At 39.9% G+C, this 18,815-nt stretch overlaps 1 protein-coding gene and 1 long non-coding RNA gene across 2 annotated transcripts in view; both read left to right on the top strand.

The window, feature by feature from the left end:
• Nucleotides 1-9,306, top strand: part of LOC111263233 (uncharacterized) — a 12,407-nt gene extending 3,101 nt beyond the window's left edge. The window contains exons 2-4 of the mRNA XM_022838157.2: nucleotides 7,941-8,093; nucleotides 8,430-8,540; nucleotides 8,958-9,306. Of these exons, the coding sequence (XP_022693892.1) occupies nucleotides 7,941-8,093; nucleotides 8,430-8,540; nucleotides 8,958-9,020 (327 nt within the window). The 3' untranslated portion in view covers nucleotides 9,021-9,306. The remainder of the gene's footprint in view (nucleotides 1-7,940; nucleotides 8,094-8,429; nucleotides 8,541-8,957) is intronic.
• Nucleotides 9,307-10,017: 711 nt separating this feature from the next.
• On the top strand, nucleotides 10,018-11,533 carry LOC111263231 (uncharacterized). Its single transcript, XR_002682103.2, has 2 exons — nucleotides 10,018-11,013; nucleotides 11,190-11,533. It is a non-coding gene; the product is annotated as an uncharacterized LOC111263231 (long non-coding RNA).
• Nucleotides 11,534-18,815: the final 7,282 nt, after the last annotated feature.

Below are 18,815 nucleotides of genomic sequence, written 5' to 3'. Positions count from 1 at the left end.
GGCACATAACTGCTCCCTCCCCATTGTGTCTGCCACCTTGTACCGGGATGCTACGCCATATTCCCGGTATGGTGTTTTACACAGTTTATGCGTCAGCACTGACAGCTAGTAATCGCCAGCGGCAACCTACTAACAGTGAAAATCTTCGGTTGTCTTACTACTACTACCCGTAGACAATAGAAGCAGTAGCCAGAGCCGCTGTCTGTAATGCTGATGGCATCGATGGCCTTGTATGCATCCGTCACGAGGTCCACAATACAGTGGTATAACTCCGCCATCGCGATCGCCTGCGCACTTCAGTTCGCTTCACGTTAGCGACAAACAACGAATGAGTGAAGTGACTGTAGTTAAAATCGGTCAGAGAGTCTGCCGAAAACGTCACTTCCAGCATAGCCGTCGACGCCGTCATTACTGCGGCGGCCGTGTGATGAGTGGAGTGCGCTCTCATTGGATCACACTAAACCATAGAATTATGCTTACTGTAATCGACTATAAAGCGACTCTTCTCCGCCACGTCTATTATCCACTCATAGGGGTCAGAGTGCTGTCATACAGAAGCGCATGAATATGGCATCATCATCGTCAATTCTGAAAAAAAAGCCCTTCACACTTTACCATGGAGATAGACAAACGCAAGGCTAACGAACATTTTCCATGCGCATTTAATTTTACCAATCAATATATAATAGATAACAGCGAAATATATGAGCATATAAATTTATGCACACGATAAACAGCGGTCCGGTATGTACCATGTAGCCTTTCCGCTAGAAGGCGCCATCTGTGGGGCAGAAGCGTAACAAACGACTCTTCAACCTCTTCGGGTCTGGGATTCGATTAATGTCAGAAACATCTCGGATAGGCCATGCGGTGCTGTCTCATTTCTGTAGTTGCTCAGTGATGCTATATACAGGTAAGCTACGTAAGCATGCTTACGATTTTCAGTGATTCAAAACAAGCCATCTCACTTTGCACTCGAATACGAAGAGCGGCCCTTTGCACCCCACCTTAAATTATCTGCAGGACCTAAGTCAAGTTCCGTTTTTGTAAGCTTACACTGAATTTTGCTGTCGATTCAAAGTTGCTACCTAAAGAGTAGACACAACAAAAATCATTCACACATCAAATATAGTTTACATCATTTCTATACATTTTACTTGGTACCAATATCAGATACATGTGGGGTCAATTCATAGTGTAAGGAGGATGATAGGGCATAGCTGGTGATGCGTTCCCAATAATCCGCGTTCACCGAGGCAGCAAATCATGCGTCCGGCAAACCAGATCAGATTTTGTTCTTTTTTTTTTTTGTTTATTAGTGATGCTAGCTTAGTGGTTGCTCCCTTTAAGTGAAAAACGTTTATCCATATATGTGGTCCGTGAGGAAAAGCCATGCTTCGTTACCCTCTTAGCTTTTCGTCTAGGCATAACGTATGGCGCTATTAGAAGCCCCCTTTGTGCCTACGTGTGGGGCTCTTGCTTTTGCCTCAAGCAGCGCTCGCTGCAACATGTCACAAGCTTCTTACACGAATATTATGCATATAGCAATAGGATTGCAATGGAAAGAAGGGAATCTAAGGCACACGCTGTCAAATGACAGACAGCGTGAGCTGCCAATGGCAAAAAATGCAGTGGCCAATATCCCGATATGAAAACGGCAGTATTGTCTCCGATGGCGATAGTAAAAATTGTGTAAGCACCCCACAAAAACGAAGCGCGGAGATAATATGCACCGACCACTAGAGAAAGGTAGCGATCCAAACTTAGTGATGATGGCTGCTATCCAGCGCGTTCCACTGCAATTCATAATTTGTAATATAATGGGTCGAATCACACTGGGGCTGGCATAGCAGTCTATCTAGAATTGAACAGTATAATGAATTATGACGATTTGTGCCCCATTGAAATAAGGGGCCGTCTTCTTTCACAACGATCCTGCGTGTCAAGATGCTGTCACGGTTAAAAAATGGCAGAACGGTGTAACTGCACACAGACGCAGCGATGGTGTACTATTAATGTTATCTTGACAGAAACTGATGTATGTAATCCACTGATTTTCATTATCTGATTCCATAGTCCTTTTTTAGTGAAGGCATTTGCTAGCAATGCATATATTTGATTCGGTGCATTTTTCACGTATATATATATATATTTACGGATTTCTAGAGAAAACATAAAATTAGCATTCATTGCCATAGCACTAACTCAATCCAAAGGTCCTATATTTACACATACTCACCGAAGCGGACGAGACGTAGACAACAAACCGGTGTAGTGATTACATTGCGTTTCGCACCTGTCTTCCAACACTCGTTTAATGAGTATCGTTCATGTAGTAATGCTAACGGTGGCCATTTACGCAAAGCGCACCATCGCCGTTACGTCGAAGCTAAACGGCAATTGCTACATTAATATCATTTTCGTTTCATGCAGAACGGACAAGTGCTATTTCAGCGAGAAAGTCTACCACAGACCCTTGAACAAATGCCGACAAGCGTATAGCTGAAATGTCACGACGCCGAGGGCGTTCTGCACGTAGCTGGATAACAAGCATAATTGGGTGCATGCCATATATTACGTTGAAATAAATTTTCCGATTATGGAATACGCTCGACATTAAACAGCATAGCAGCGTCTGTTAGACGGGAATGATGTGGGGCAATTATTATAGCTGAATTATATATTGACTAATTTCTAGTTAGTTTGTAGTTTTCTTCTAAAGACCTCTTCACTCACTGGAGCATTTTTCAAACTTGTCTCCAAAGTCCCATTGCGTTACACTAAAAAAAATCAAAGAAAATATTGTTGAGTACAGCTGATTCTTCCGTTCGCACATCATGTCTTTACCATATTGTTCCTCGGTCTCTTCGTGAACGTTTCGATGACCTTCACACCGGATCGTCCAGCAGAAAGATGCTAGCGACTGCTGATTCGTAATGTCCGTCGAAGGATAGCGTTATCGGGTCATTCGTACGGCTTACTTACTCGTTGGCCTTTTTCATCCTTGCACTTCTCTCGACTTCCTTGCACTGAGGCTACGGCTGGACGTTCCCTAGCGGGGAACATTACGAAACACGACCTAGTAAACACATCATAAACAGGCGGAAACAGAATTTCAATGTTTATATATAACGAACGAATCATAATGATAATTAGTCGCAGGATCAAGCGTGATCTTTAAATCAGCGATTAATAGTGGAACGTCTATTGAACATAACTCTTATGAGTAAAAAAGAGGTCAATATTAAATACACACGATATAATAACTGACAAGCTGGCCATCTTATCTATTACTTTTAGCCAATCACTTCGATACTATATAATTTCACGCATTGGCCCCTGCTCCGTAAAAAGTACTTGGTCTTTAATAATATGATATCGTTAATTTTATACAGTTCAAATTGTTTTGTGATTTTATCAAACGTTTTATTAGACATCACTGTTTCGGTGCTGTTTATGGCCGTCCGAATCACTACATTGACCATATATATATACATATATCTGTGATTCATCCTGTTAGACTACCGGTTGATCTGGTAAACTATTTACGAACTTAGCAATCGAACTAATGTGAATTTTAACGTCTGCATTAGCAACTGTTTTCCTTTCTTTGGACCAGCGCTTCAACAAACGGTGTTATGTCTATACGACTACTTACGTCTGTACAGATTTGTCCTTATTTCAGCTATCGAAGTCGCCTCCATGATATTGCTGCTGCTTAATTTCGTCGCTTGTCTAAGATCGAGATAGGCCACCCGGCAACAATTGCCGATAGGCCACCCGGCAACAATTGCCGAATCGTGGGCGGACGGGGCAATTGCCGCATGCTATGAGCATCAGAGCTATCTGGTCGTTCCTACAACTATTTTCGCAGGTCCTGCGAACGGGTACAACTCATTGCTGCCGCTCGTCTGATATTGTTTCGTTCAATGTAGGTTTCATGCATTTCGACGCTAATGCCAAAAATTCGACCGGCGCACCCGCCATTGACGGCGTTGTTACAGTAAACTCTGTTCTCTTCTCCAGCATTGTCTCCAAAGGGGAAGCTGCTTGCCGGTTGGTTATATTAACTGCAAAACTAGTCGGTGGTAAAACGTCAGGCAGCGCATACAGCCATCAACAACCGGCCGTAGTCGGCCAAAAGAATGGGCCACACCCATACCATATATAGAAGGCATGACAAGCCCTCGGTTTGCTGCCACCAGTGGCAATAGACGGCACAGAATAACCGTACTGGCAGCAATAGAACTCACTAGCTTAGCTCAGTCCAGTTTAGTTCAGAGCTCATCACAAGATCGAGCCGCGCCAGTGTCTGGGCAGCTATGGCAGACTTTATCATCGTGCCGAGGCAGCCCTTGTCCGCTGTGGCCGCAAAGCGACCACTCAACTACGAACTGTAGTGACGGAGGTAGGGTTTGAGCATTTGCATTTGATGGGGTCGATAGCAACAAGCGATTAGACCAAGTGGAAATCAGGCCGCAGTCTGCTCGCCCAGCACCGGGAACTTAGTGAAGAGTAAGGAATAGGGAAGAAAAGATCAACAAAACTAGGGGGCAAATGGCCTGCCAACTGGTGCTGCCGCTCGTTCGCGTATCCATACTCCCGGAAGGGGCGTGCAGACAGCGACGCGCGGTAAGGAAAAACTGGGTTAATAGAAACACTGGTCCTTAGCTCTTCTTTGATTTCATGCTTTTGCGCCTGTTGTCGTTCAATGTAGGACAATGCGATCTGACGATTTCGCGATACTCGAAAGACTGGCGCCGAACGAAGGCACTGTTTTCGTATAAGATGCATAGCACTGTAATCGGTCATTTTCGCGGAAACAGAGATAAATGCGCCTGCATTTAGGACCCTCATACATATAGAATTACCTAACCATCTTATTTGTGGCGTAAGTAAGAATCTCATGTTTTTTTTTGACTAGTTTATGTCAGAACAGCAACGATAGGCCGATTAACAGGCATATTCACTGCTAATCATCCTAATTTCTGAACATGTTTTCATTCTATAAACATGACTATGAACACGAGTAAGTCAATGTCAGCTCTAAGACCTCACTGTGAGTTTTGGGTGTTGTTGAGAGTCTGGTTCTTCTCTGGATAAATGATTCCAGCAGTGAAAAGTTCTTCAACAGCCTCTACTGTAATAATTTGATCATAATATTCTGTTCGACAAAGACAAATTTACGAACTTATCCACAGACCGTTGAGGACGTCGTGTATAACGACGAAGCACTCGCAGCTCAGATACCTGTCTTTTTTCAGCCTAATAAACTAAATGCAACCGGGCTAGCTCAACACAGCGGAGATACACCACAAAACAATTGAAAGACGCGATCAACGAAAACATAGACCATTATGTATCACTAAGTGTACTATATCTCTGTAATATTTACGTGCACTTAATATCTGTCTGCGTTTGGGTTACGGAAGAGGTGCTCTTTTCTTCCCTGGGATATTACAGTTTTGACCCATTTAACAGACAAGGTAAACGCCCAGAGCTGTTACGCATAAAGTCTGTTTATCTGCGGAAGCGTACCATGATTTTATTAGCCCAGTAACCTAACCTCTCATATTACATGGTAATAGAAACGAAACAAATATTTTCTGTCCTACAAACTTCTAACGTCAAACATATGACCGTTTGTTTCGCCTGACACGACCTTCCAATGAATGAGCATAACCATGCGTGTGGGGCAGATTATCCAGTGGAAGCACTAACATTGCTTGCAATGCAATGTTCTACTTTAACAATTAATTATATTAACAATTATTGTTATAGTTAATTAACTATAACAATTATCTGTATAGCAAATAACCTATAATATGTGAGAATCGTACTCCAACAGTAAAATGTTCGTATGTTTACTAAGGTGAAAAATATTATACCCTTCTCTGCTTTTGAGTCTAGCATCCTGGGAAACATAGAGGTGGTATGTTATCTGATAGATCTGACCGGTTTCACTATGCTAGTTAGAAAAGGTACGATGAACAAATATATCATCGCCGTTGGAATATTAGGTGTTTAACCTTTTACGGGAGGAGAGAACTCGTGAGCATTGGCACAGCGAAAATTACGAAGTCTTATGTATAAGACTTCTTCAGCTTACCTACACTAACTGTGACGGAAGGTAGAGAATTTCGTGCTCCACCTAGACGATCTTTAGGCTATATAATACAATGAATACCAAAAAATGATCCAGACCCCTCCCTTTTTGCTTGCTTAACCTGTGACAGACAGTGTAAATAGCTCATGTTCAGTTACTTTAGGTAAAACTCCTCCTGAACGGAAGCCATATTACTTTGTCCCGGCTAGGTCATGGCCTCGTTGACGTATTTCCCTTATATATGGAAAGGTTAAGACGTACACACTCTTTACTTACCGCTTCTTTGCTTGAAGATAACCTAAGGTATAAGTCACAAACTCCTTCTTATTTGTAACCGGCTATTCTATACGAAGTTACGACGAGCGCGAATTAGTGACCTAGGCATACTGCTCAACTTGAATTTCGCGTTTAACTTTGTCGCGTCATTGTTTACTATTGTCCTGTTTGGAATTTTTCCTTGTAGATGGCCAACGAGAAACTTTTTTTCTGTAATATATAGGTCTGTGGATGTCGTGTTCTCTCGGTGCCATTACAAAATAGAGTTCGGACTTCAAAGATGGTACGCGGAGTGAAATTAAACGAATCTGCTATATCAATTTTTTGCTAATGCCAAAATGTTGAGGACGCGACCCAGGACATTTGTTCCGAGAACTATAGGGACTCCGTATGGCCAGCATATAGGGTCACTTGATAACCACTCCTTTCTGCGTTTTAAGATAATATGTCCTGTCAAAGCAGTCTTTTTCACGGTAAAGGCCAATCTAGTTTGGCCATTAATTATTGTTAGCCCTTTTTAAACAATATAGAAAATTGTAAACACTGCTATAGTACATATACGAGTGGTGATTCCAAAACAATACCAGACGGCCCATAAAGAGCGTTAGCTGTGACCTATTTTACCATTGGAACAATTGTTTATGCGTCACAACTTAACCCTGACGTTATCGATCCTAAAGTCGCCGGGACCATCGACTCCCCGACAATCTTAAAGATTTCAAGAGGGAGTAGTCATTCTTCAAATAAAAGATCCTACATCACTATATTACCTGGGCGGCTCGACGCTCTCAATGTCTTCTGTACAAACAAGCTTTTACTAATATTAAACTTCCACTAATCCCATTTTCTACGGTAGTTATCCTATTGACCCGGTTTAAATTTGTGTGACGTTTCTTACCGTTATGGTGTCCTGATTTTTGCATATCTTGCGGCCTGATCGTGACGAATCGCCAATTTGCTCTCATAGATTACCGAGCGCTTTACAAACACAAATCTCTCGACTTTAACAGCAGTCATACTTGTATAGTGGTAGACTCATACTCAGCGGCCCAACCTCGCAGAGAGTCATACACACAAACAGTCCGCAAAAAGTTATATATATTTCTATATAGGGAGTATATATATATATATATATAGAAGAGATACAGTTCAGTGTTTTTTTCAATGTGGACTCGAAGTTTTGCAGTAGATGAGAAAATATCTAACAGTAGTTTTCGTTTCGTAGGCGCTGCCGGTAAGTATTAGCTGAACGATCTATTACAGCAATACGTATATAAATTATGTAAGATTAAATAACATTTAAGATTCCTTATTTTTCGAACATTGGAGGAAAAACAATTATAATCGTATCATGTGCTTAATGTGCATCGATAGTTGGGATTTGCGTACATTATTATGAGACAACTATTTATAATGCGATCTAAAATAAAGTACAACTCACGGCAAAGTACTGTGCTTTTCCCTTTTTCATTCTATAAACTGTGTTTAATATTTTTCGAACACCTCGTTAATAACACATTATATATTTACAATATATAATGGCATTTTATTATTGTAGGCGTTGGGCGTTGCGCTGTTCTCGCTGGCGTACCATCTGCTTGGCGAACCCGTAAGATGGATGCAGATGACTTCGTTCTTTTTTTACGCCAACGGAGCTTTAATCCTGATCTCGCTGGTCCTATCTGGAGCCGGTACTGAGGGTACCTTCTACGTAGGTTTCGATCAAAACCATGTCGCGCATTGTATCATTAATATTCTAACTGTTTGCTCCGACACGGGAAATGATATCGCGAGCAAACAGGCACTCCAGAGTTTATGATTAAGATATAAATGTCTACACACTATTAAAATGCTACTTCAATATTAATATATATATATATATATATATATATATATATAATATGTATATAATGCGGCAATAGGAACAAAGTCAACGTACGAAACGGGCACCGAAACTGTTCTACTATGACAAAACTATTAGGAACGGCTAGGATATGCTATTAGAGATTTCTGTTGTTTCTATCGTTGCCGTTTGTGTTATGCGCAGTTTAAGGTATACCATTTTGTCGCTCTGGTTCTTTACATCGGTATCCCGGTCTGGTCGATCGTTAACAACGATGCCAAATCGAATGACAAAGGAAAATACTGGGGGACGGTTGTAAGTATTCAAGTTCAAAAATAACTTGTCAACTAATAATAAAACATATAGCCGTTATAGCATAAAAATATTAGGACAATAGTAGTCTTTCAAACTTTATGTCAGTGTTGGTGATTGTACTAGACTTTAGAGGTGGCAAAGCTCGAACTCATAAGTGATCTTCGGTGAAAACGGTACGTTCACTAAATCCGCCAAGATAAATCAGATTGCTTCCAAAGGGTAAAGTACTCGGATTTTTCAAATTGTCGTAGCTCTATATATAGGGTCTTAAGACAGTCACTTAGCCCGATAACTCTGGAAGAGATTGTGTTATCTCATTAGATCACTCATATACCACGTTTAAGCTTCTACTCATTTGAAACCGAACAAACAAATTGATGGCCTTTGCGATTGTTCTTGATTCTGTTTCGCTTTCAGGCTTTGTCCTTCTTAGCAGCATTCATTCACGGAACCCACGGAGTATTCAACCTCCGCAGTTAAGCCCCTCTATCATTTCGTTCATTTGATTTGAAATTTGTTGCCGGAGCTTTTCGTCATCCATTATCATGTAGTTCCCGTAATAGGACAGCGGCCTTAGTCGAGCCACAATCTATTTACAGCTTGTCTTACCTGATGGTATTTACAGATATTCGCATTTGTTATTATGTACTATATATTGTACTAACATATTGGAAGTGACGATAACATCTGATTATACTCACCTCTCAAGTGGCCTGACAATAAAACAAGGAATAAAAGCGACGTTTCACTAATGTGATCCTATTTACGCGTCTTGCATTTTTTTTTTCATGAAACTGTATTATAAATAGTTATGTTGCCCTTTCTACATAAGACCTCATTGTTTACATGAGACCTACATAAGGTCTACATAAGACCGAGACCTCTTAACACAGAAGATCTCAGTATCAAGGACCAGTCTGTTTGTATAGCTGACAAGCATTGTAACAATTTTCACGGTAATAATCATCATATGCATCAAAACAATCTATTTTGGTACTCTGAAACCTCATGTCCGCCTCAAAAAATAACTTTATTTATTTTTGCATAGAACTTTTCTACCAATTTCAAAAGACACACGTAATCTACAGTGGCAGCTATATATTAAAACCGACCTCAGATAATGTAACTGATAACGCGATATTTATTGGTGTTTTATTAAGTGTCCTGTTTACTACACTTGAGCAGAAACACCCTTTATGGGACATAGAGACATATATTGGCTAAAGATTTCCTTCCTTAAAAAATCCCAAGGGAATCATTTAGTTTAATTTTTAATGATGCTGTCTCCTACAAAGGCGGCCAGGCTGTTACGATTTCTTCTGGCTAAATATATTCGTATAGTAGCAACTTTCGTCGTTTTATCTTGAGTATCAAATTTTCCTTAATTGAAATATACCCTAGAATAATAGAGAATATTAATATGTTTCCTTGAAACTATAAACTACACATGTGCACGATACTACGGCCTAATTTTAGAAGCAGTATTTTAGAATTATTTAAACTTATTAAATTATTTATTTTTTATTTAAAATTATTTATTTATTTATTTTATTTATTTATTTTTATGTATTTATTTTATTTATTTAAAAGAATTATTTAAATTATTAAAATATTAAAAAAAATATTTAAAAAATTATAAAAATATTAAATTATATTAAACGTAAATTCGCTGGATAGCAAATGCCAAATCAGTGGATGCAGTTAATTGGGTTTCAGCATTTTTGGCACTGACCCATAGTCACTGTCTAGCTAGTTATTGTCCCGTAAGGAATTCGTGCTAGTCCAAGGGGCCTTTCATAAGAAGTTGACAAAAAATCACTTGAATGGGGAAATTTTTGCTCTTACAATAGATATGTAAGCCGTCCATGAACCCGATGCTGTCCTACGATTGGGCCATAGTATATAGAAACATCGAATGTAGCTTAGCACGTGGTGTGTCATACATTTGATGGGTGGATTGTCGGAGATGAAAGTCGGCAAGGCCTCTTCCACAGTTCATCCGTTACGTCTATGTTTTTACATAGATATTGTCGAAGTCCTCCGCTCCGAACTGAAAATGTAAAGGTACTGTTTCAGAGGCTCTATGAGGGCTAACAGACAAACTGCTACTGTTAAAAATGTACCCACTTTGAACACAATGATAATAGAATTGAAACTGCACTGCAGTGTCGTTCTAACAACCTGGCCACAAGTTCCTATCTATGTTGTGTCAAAGCGTGTCGTTATAAGAAACACTACAGGCTGACTAAGTACACACAGATGAGTTGTTGTGTCAGAGATCGATATTCTATGTTATCAGTGTTTTGAGCTTAAAGCCAAATAAAATAGGCGTACAATAGGCAATAAGGTTCCGTATGCCCTAACTCAACAAGACAAAGCGGCTGAAGCCTGCCATGGCGGCGTGAAAGGAGCATCGTGTCGTGGCATCCGAACTGATCACGGCGACTATAATTTTTCCATATTGGCTTATAACGTGAGTGTATCTGATTCGTTAATACATAATGATAGAATTTATTCACAGCTTTTGTTCATATTGGAATATATCAATTACGATCGTTATCATAAATACATCACACTAGAATACAAAAAGCCATGATCCGCTAAGTAACTTTTACAAGCGTGTGTACGCATGAACGTGGGTATCCTCAGGCAACGTCCTGCGTTCTACAGAAAAGAAGGTTCTTCACATCATCGACAACAGCATTCGTTTCCAAGAAGAAGTACAGTAGCTTGTTTCTACGCTGAAACATGCAGACGCAAAACGCGCTTGAAGAAATCTGTCTTTCCCCGGTTCCAAACGTGTCGAAATATGGAAAAGATGGCCGCGCACTAGCGGCAACAGGCACGACGCATAGCGGGTCACATTTAGATCAAGGAGAGCCAACACTATTCTAATCGAGAATCCTCTTAGAGCCTTTTGTCGCCGTTGTCGCCGCCGCAAGAGCCTTCTGGTATCGTCATCGTATTTCTAAATAAATAAAACAACTAACGTAGACGTTTGCTGTTCCTTAAGTACGGGCTTTATAAACAACTAATAATATGCTATTGACTATTATTATCGTTAACAGAGGAATTGTGAAATAACCTCCACCATTTTCATATAGACCTACAGAGTCGCACTGCATTGAGGGTTGAAGAGCGTTAATATTTAAGCGCCTGACATGTGGTGATCCCCTACAGTCTAACATAATGTTAGCACTCACGAAACAGATCATTTATTCTTCATTCTGCTAGTTCTTCCTGCTCAAACCGTTCACAAACTATTGTCCGTCCGATGACAGTTTTGACAACGAAACTGAAAAATCAATAGCCTAGTGTTTTTCGTTATAGAATTAATTATGCGAGTCTGAGCTTGAGGATCTCTCGCCATTCAGAAATGGAGCAGGCTTGATCAGACTGCTAGGAGTATCGTACCTCAGTTGCATCCACTGAAAGGTTCATTATTCCCATGGTTATATTTCTCTTAGTGTGGCGTGATATGTAGCCTTCCAGCTTCAATATCCTAGCTCGACAACGTTCCACTAAAGTTAAATATTTACGCAAGAAGGAAACGTTTAGTTATAGTTTGACCGTTAATTGTATAATCTGATGATATGGGGTTTAAAGGATCGACGGTAGTTCTGGCCGATAACCGTGCTGCAGGTATTTCTGAGTAATGAGTGTTGCCTCAAAATACTCAAAAACTTATTTGTCGATGATGCGCAAGTGCTCCTCCAGCTTAGTGGGTCGTATAGAGTCGAAACATCTTTAGACTGGAGAAAGTTTGCTGTGTGCTAAACCTTTTCAAGATTGTATCGACCCATGAAGAAAGGCACTCTCGATGCACGCTTATTTCCGTGTTGTAAAAGCTAATGCAGACATCTGTAGGATCAAATGTAAGGCTTTGACACTTAGTTTACTATACGACTATGTACAGGAAAAACGAATATAGTCTTTGAACTGCTAAGCTGAGCTAGTGCGCAGGCGAAGGATACATCGATTTTTACTGATCTGTCTAAGTCTCTGCGCTCTACCTCTCGTTGTACACTACATGTCAGCAAGCCAAACCTCTCTGCTAATTATGGCATATTTATGTATGGGCATCAGTATTGGCCCAATAATATGCTCGTTTGTCCGACGAAAAGTGATGTTCAACCGTGTCCTTTCGTCCTATCCTATTCGCCCTGGGCCCTGCACCTACCGTATTGTTCAATGATGCGAGCAACAAGTTAATAGATTGACTTTTCGACAGGAAGTGCGTAGATTCAACGAATGCTACGATCCGAGTCAAAGCTCGGCTGAACTCAGTTACAATTATAACGTTGTGGAGATTTTTGCTCAAGGCAAGATACTCGTTTTGAGCATGCGTACCGGTCATGAGATTAACTCCTACTCAAATAATGAAGAATGTCAATCACGATATATATATATATATATCTCTTCACTAGCCGACACAGTGTCAAATGCAGAATCACTCATTGAACGGTCGATTTTGATTTGCTTCTCGAACGACCGCGCGGTTGCCACCGGCCACAGATGCTTGTAAAAAGCGTTACGCTCTCTAGTACTATAAGCAGTTTTACATCGGACGGTTCAGCTTTTCTAACTATTTCCTTGGCTTGCGGTAAAAAAATATCTATATTCGAAAAACGTTCATGAAAATCACTATTCAGTTATAATTGTAAGAGATAATTATATTATAAGAGATATCATGGAAAAACGTAGGATGTACCGTTGGCAAGCTTCTGATGAGAACTACTATGATCTAACCTAAATACTTGCCGAAACTCACGGTTGCTTGAAGCTTAAAGGCTTAGGCTTTCGGAACCACAAAGGAGATCAATAAATGGGTGCATTTTGGATTTGAATTTCAATGATTCGTCTAAGCCACACAGAAATCTAATCCTTTAATAACATATTAAGTAACTTAGCTATCTGGAAATGAACGTTTGCCATATGGTAGAAAAACAAAAAAAGTGAAATTTTTATAAAAGGCCTAGGGACATGCACCACTCAATGGGAAACTCTAATCGATAGAAAATAATGCAAAAATCGAAAAGTGTGGATTTTGAAAATGCTGTTTTGCGTATAGGCGAAGCATGATGCAGTTAACAAAAGCATAGCTTTTTTTGGTACTTCCGAAGTTTACATTTGTAAAATGAATCTGGCCAAAATCGTTTTGAAATCTTTTCTTTTTTGCAACTAAATAATTACTGGTTTTTAGGAATACGTAATTTCATACTAATAAATAAAATGAGTACGTTAAAAAAAAATTCGCTTATATATGTATGTATATGATCGAGTGTGGAGAAGAAATATACGCCATTGAACCAACTGAAGGGGTATGCGGAGTCTTAAATTCTTTTTCTTCGAAATTATTATATATTGGCGTGTTTTTCCTTAGATATAAATTAAAGGAAAAGTAAACTTAACTGTTTTCGAGCAACCTGTTTTTCAGGGAGGTAATTTTGCAGCGTATGTACAATGGCAGCCACTGAGAGTTTTCCAACAGTAACTCAAATACTCCTCTGTGGTCCTTTTCGTAATCACAGCACTAGTTGAATTCTTACCAACCGAAGAAGGATCCGCACGTCATCTTATACAATCGATTTTCAAGCCTGAAACAAAGTATGCTCTCTCGTTTGTGCTTTTTTTCCGAACGATTTAAACGTTCAGCATACGTATAAGCTTCAGCTAAGAAAATATGCGTTCTGCTTTAACTAATTGTGCAACTTTAACCTGCGCGATCCGGTTAGCTAATGGATAAACGTTTGAACAAGCTCAGAGTGTACGCTGTAGCGATCCCTTGCTTACGTCTCACACTTGCGTAAGCATCACTGGAGATGCCGCCTTGCCAATAACCAGTTTTTGAGGACATCACGTTACAAATTACCGCGATTATTCGTTGCCGTTAGGGGTGCCTAAGGAACCTACAATTCTAAAAATAGGAATTCTAAAAATTACAACGAGCCGCCCGATTTCGGGTTGGCGGGCTGATTGTTATAACAGACATCTGCCCATTGGTTTTTTTTAGTATCGAGCAAAACCAGTTCCTTCTGAGATAGAACCACCACCACCGCAGAAAGCAGGGCATCATTTTTGCAATCTGTTATTACCTCGTCAGGCCTATGCCCTCACCATCTCTGTAGTAGTATCATTATGTTCTTTGTTATCCTTTATATGCCTAAGTTTTTATTATTGCTTCCAGTTTTACGTCCAGTACTGCCATTCCATCAGACGACTGGCTCCCGGCACGACACGAAGTCTGGCTGTCTGTCTGTCTGTCTAGGCTCGGATTCGAACCTGGATCACAACGTGTCCCTAAGACTAGGATGGTTCTATACCCTGGCGGTACTGCGGTTGATAAATGTCTACACAGAAAGGCAACCGTGCATCAAAACGAAAAGTTTGCTCTCTGATAACGAAGGTTAGTTGGAAAGTCGATCAACTAAACTACAGGCGGCCGGTGAAGAGTTGAAACGGCAGCAGCGGTGCGTTAGCAATTGCAGATGGGTAGCATCAGCCTTTAATATCACAGCTCTTCAGGGGCATCTACTGTCGGAAGGGGAATCCGGGTTGTTACGAGCATATAGATTGGTACGAGAATGATGCAGCAAACGGAATTATATGAAGTCAGATATGGAATTTTTGTATATTTGCGAAGCGATGAACGCTGTTGTTCTGAAGTAGTATAACCTAATGGAATCTTTTAGGGATGATATTACCTTATCTATTTTACTATTCGGTTAAGATGAGGTCCTTATCATATGACAGCACGAATATATTCTAAGTCGCTTACGGTGACTTATTAGTCAGGTAGAATCTAACATTTTAAACGAGACAAGGATTCTTCATTCCGAGTTAGTTCGCCTGCAAGAAACATATATTTCTTGTTATTGAATATTACATATAAACCTATAAAATAATAACAGGAAATGAAATACAATCTACACACGAAAAGGTTTGCGAGGGATCACGTATTCTTCATAAAGCTATACTTAGTATAACCTAGTATCTATATTCGTCCCTATTTAAGATTTTGCAAAGTTGGCTCTTCACGTCGTCCCTATAGTTCTGAAATGATCGAACGTACCGGATGTCGAAGTAGCGTATTTGTTTTAAGTAACAAGGCTTCATTCTTCTCTCTGCTTTAATGAGAATACCCATTATATGCTAACTGTATATATCAAAAACGAATCTCAGTTAATCGAGAAAGTACAATCAATGCAGCGAAGAATGTAGTATAGAATAATGATGAGCTAAATATTAAGCAGGCCAAGAAAACTATAACAGAAACCGCTTGGTCCGGAAGCGTTAAGCGTTCGTATATACGGTCTCAACCCGAGTCAAAATACGGTAAATAATTCGAATTTTCAATTACACGTATGGCTCCATTGATCACTTCAAACACTAAGACCTTTTATTTTAACAATATGTCTACCAATATACCTACGAAATTTTGTATAGCCGGTGTCGATTGGGCATGTCCTGCTTGCAATCGACTATAAACGCACCATCAAATAATCCTACTTTTATGAAACAAAAACGGTTCCTGATTTCTCTAGATAACTACAGCCTGTCCTATGCTGCATTAGAGTAGTCCTGCCTAAGCACAACCTGCAAAAAGTTCCATTAATCAGCTGTAAAAGCCATAAGTCATTATCTATTTGTATACATACATATATATATATATACATATTATAATAACCCAATTGAAATCCAAGGTCGTCTAAACTACTATATTGTATCTGTTGAGAAAAATGGGTAAGTAGATGGAGCCGCCGCCGCCGCCACCACCAAGAAATGAATACGGAGGCCTACCTCTATATATCAATATGAGATACTTGCCAATTATTCAGTGTTCTTACGTCGTGCTCTTTTGACCCTGTTTAATTCTTACGCACTTCTAAATAAATAAATAAATAAAATTAGATCATTTTACGTAGATATTTACGCAAGCCACTACTTCAAGTCTATCTATGATGTCCAACTATAGTAAGTAGCGTCAGTAAGATATATTGATTTTTTTCTTAATAACTTTGCCACACGAATGGTAACTACAAATAGGTAGCTGTAGCATTTTCGTGTTGTAACTTCGCACGATCAAATTTGATACGTGTGTCAGCCAAGTTTTTGACAAGACGTTTCAAATGGTCCGTCTACATTTGAATTGTCCTCTTGTCTCTGACATCAATAGTTTTAACAGCTAGTAGATGAAATCTTTGACACAACTGTTGATAGCGGATATACTATCATATAGACTGAAAGCGAGGCATGGCAAATGTATCCAACTAAGTTTAGTGCTGGTCTACCGGACCGGTAAAACATGTGCATTCTTCTCTCACGTAGTCTCTTGCCTTCCAGATACTCCATCGATATATAAGCAGTAGAGGAAAGTTAATCGTATATTCGTATAGCTTTGAGCACTTTCCGTGCAGAGATGCTGTCCTACTCTGCATTGTGCACTCTCGCCTTAGCCACAGTTGCCTCGGCCAATTACGCTGCCACCAGCTTGTTCGATGAAGTGCTCGCAGATATGCGATACTATGCATGGGACAATGACTTCGACCCGCTACCCATAGAGTCTTTCACTGTAAAGGCCAACCAGACCTTGTTTACATACGATAATCCGACGATAAGCATCACCAATGGCCTTATCATCGGTCTCTCCTCTCTTTATCGCGAAGGAAACTGCACGTATGGAACTTACAGCGGCGAGATGAAGATGGGCTGCTACATAACGTTTACGCCAGTCCACCTAGTGATGGATGCCAATATTTATAATTCGGCCCACGAAAGCCAACATGTTTTTGCCGTTTCGTCATATTTTGATCATGGATCATGCGCCCTTGTTGAGTTTACAAGAAGTCGTCTCGGCCGACTTTCTCTCGATGAGTTCCAGTTTGAGAATTTCGAAATAACCACCCGTATCATTCAGGACGAGCCCAACTCCATCGTTATCAAGGGCACCGACTTAGTGAAGCAGATCAATTTCAATATTACGAAGCAGTTTATGAAAATTATATTTCATATGTACGTATACATATTGAACTATGTGGCCAAGCGCTACAGTATGCCGTTGGCGGGCTAACGTGCTTCAACAGCGTACGGAGCAGTAAGTCATCTAGAAAGTTATAAGTAATGCTGTAAGTCCAAATGCATTGAAATATTTCTGTTCCAATACGAATTTCAATACAAAGAAAAATAAATATTGTCAGCGCGTGAAAGCGAAAGCATCGTCCGAGTATAAAAATTTCAGGGTGCAATAAACAGGGTGCAATGCAATACTGCATTACTTTAGGCTAATCAGGGAATTAGTGATATAAATTCAGAATCTCCTGAAGAAGAACGAAACGACATTTTTTATTTATAGTTATATCCAAGATGGTAAAAATAGACGTAAATATAATAGTTTTGAACCGATATCGTTGCACACTGTTTGTCCTTTACTAACATAACAACACACACACACACAATCGTAAGGCAATGTCTGAGTAATAAATATTTTCGTTCTTTGTCAGGCTGCGACTTCGCGTACCTGTCGGCATGTAACTCAAATTTATCTTATCGTTATATTACTCTCATTTAGATTCTACTGCAAAATGCTGGAATCATAGAATCATTTACATAGACAACTTCGGTTTTCCTACTAATCTTAGCGTACAAATGGTAATAGACGTTCTTTAGGACCAAAGGCACAATTTGATAATAAGTTCTATAATCTATAGACAAAGATCATTAACAACCCTTGACGATCATGTACAAATGAAAGCTGTAATATTAAATCATTTTTAATATTACGTCAGCCGTACGTCTTTGGAAGCTAGTTGAATGTTGCTAATATGCCTAGTTTAATTTATATATAAAATACTTTGAGGCGAATAGTCCTTACAGGATACTGTTCGGAGCTACACTATGTTCTGTGGCCTTAGTCTTGGTGGTCCTGGCTGATTTTAATACACAACTAGCAATTCTTCATTCTTCGACCCTGTTCCAATAGACGGCTCAATCCGTTCAGGCCTCTCGTATTTCCCCCTACCCTAACAGGAGGTTTTTGAAGTAGTGCAAAAACAACGATATCAAGCTTTGCCGCAGAGGTGACTGCTGAGACTTGGAGATCGAGAATGTTTCTGAATCGGACAAACTGGATGCCACCTAGTTACCAACTAGCCTCGACGCTTACAACCTTCTACAAGGTCGCTCTGAACGCTGTCATTGATAACTACAGAATGCTCCATATGATCAGTGCGTTTCAGCATGGTGCTCAAAAGTATATCATCGCAACATCAGGAATAT

This window comes from Varroa jacobsoni, unplaced genomic scaffold, assembly GCF_002532875.2.
Source record: "Varroa jacobsoni isolate VJ856 unplaced genomic scaffold, vjacob_1.0 scaffold_749, whole genome shotgun sequence".
NCBI lineage: Eukaryota > Metazoa > Arthropoda > Arachnida > Mesostigmata > Varroidae > Varroa > Varroa jacobsoni.
The sequence above is the reverse complement of the archived record's forward strand: the minus strand, read 5'-3'. Positions and strand labels throughout refer to the sequence as shown.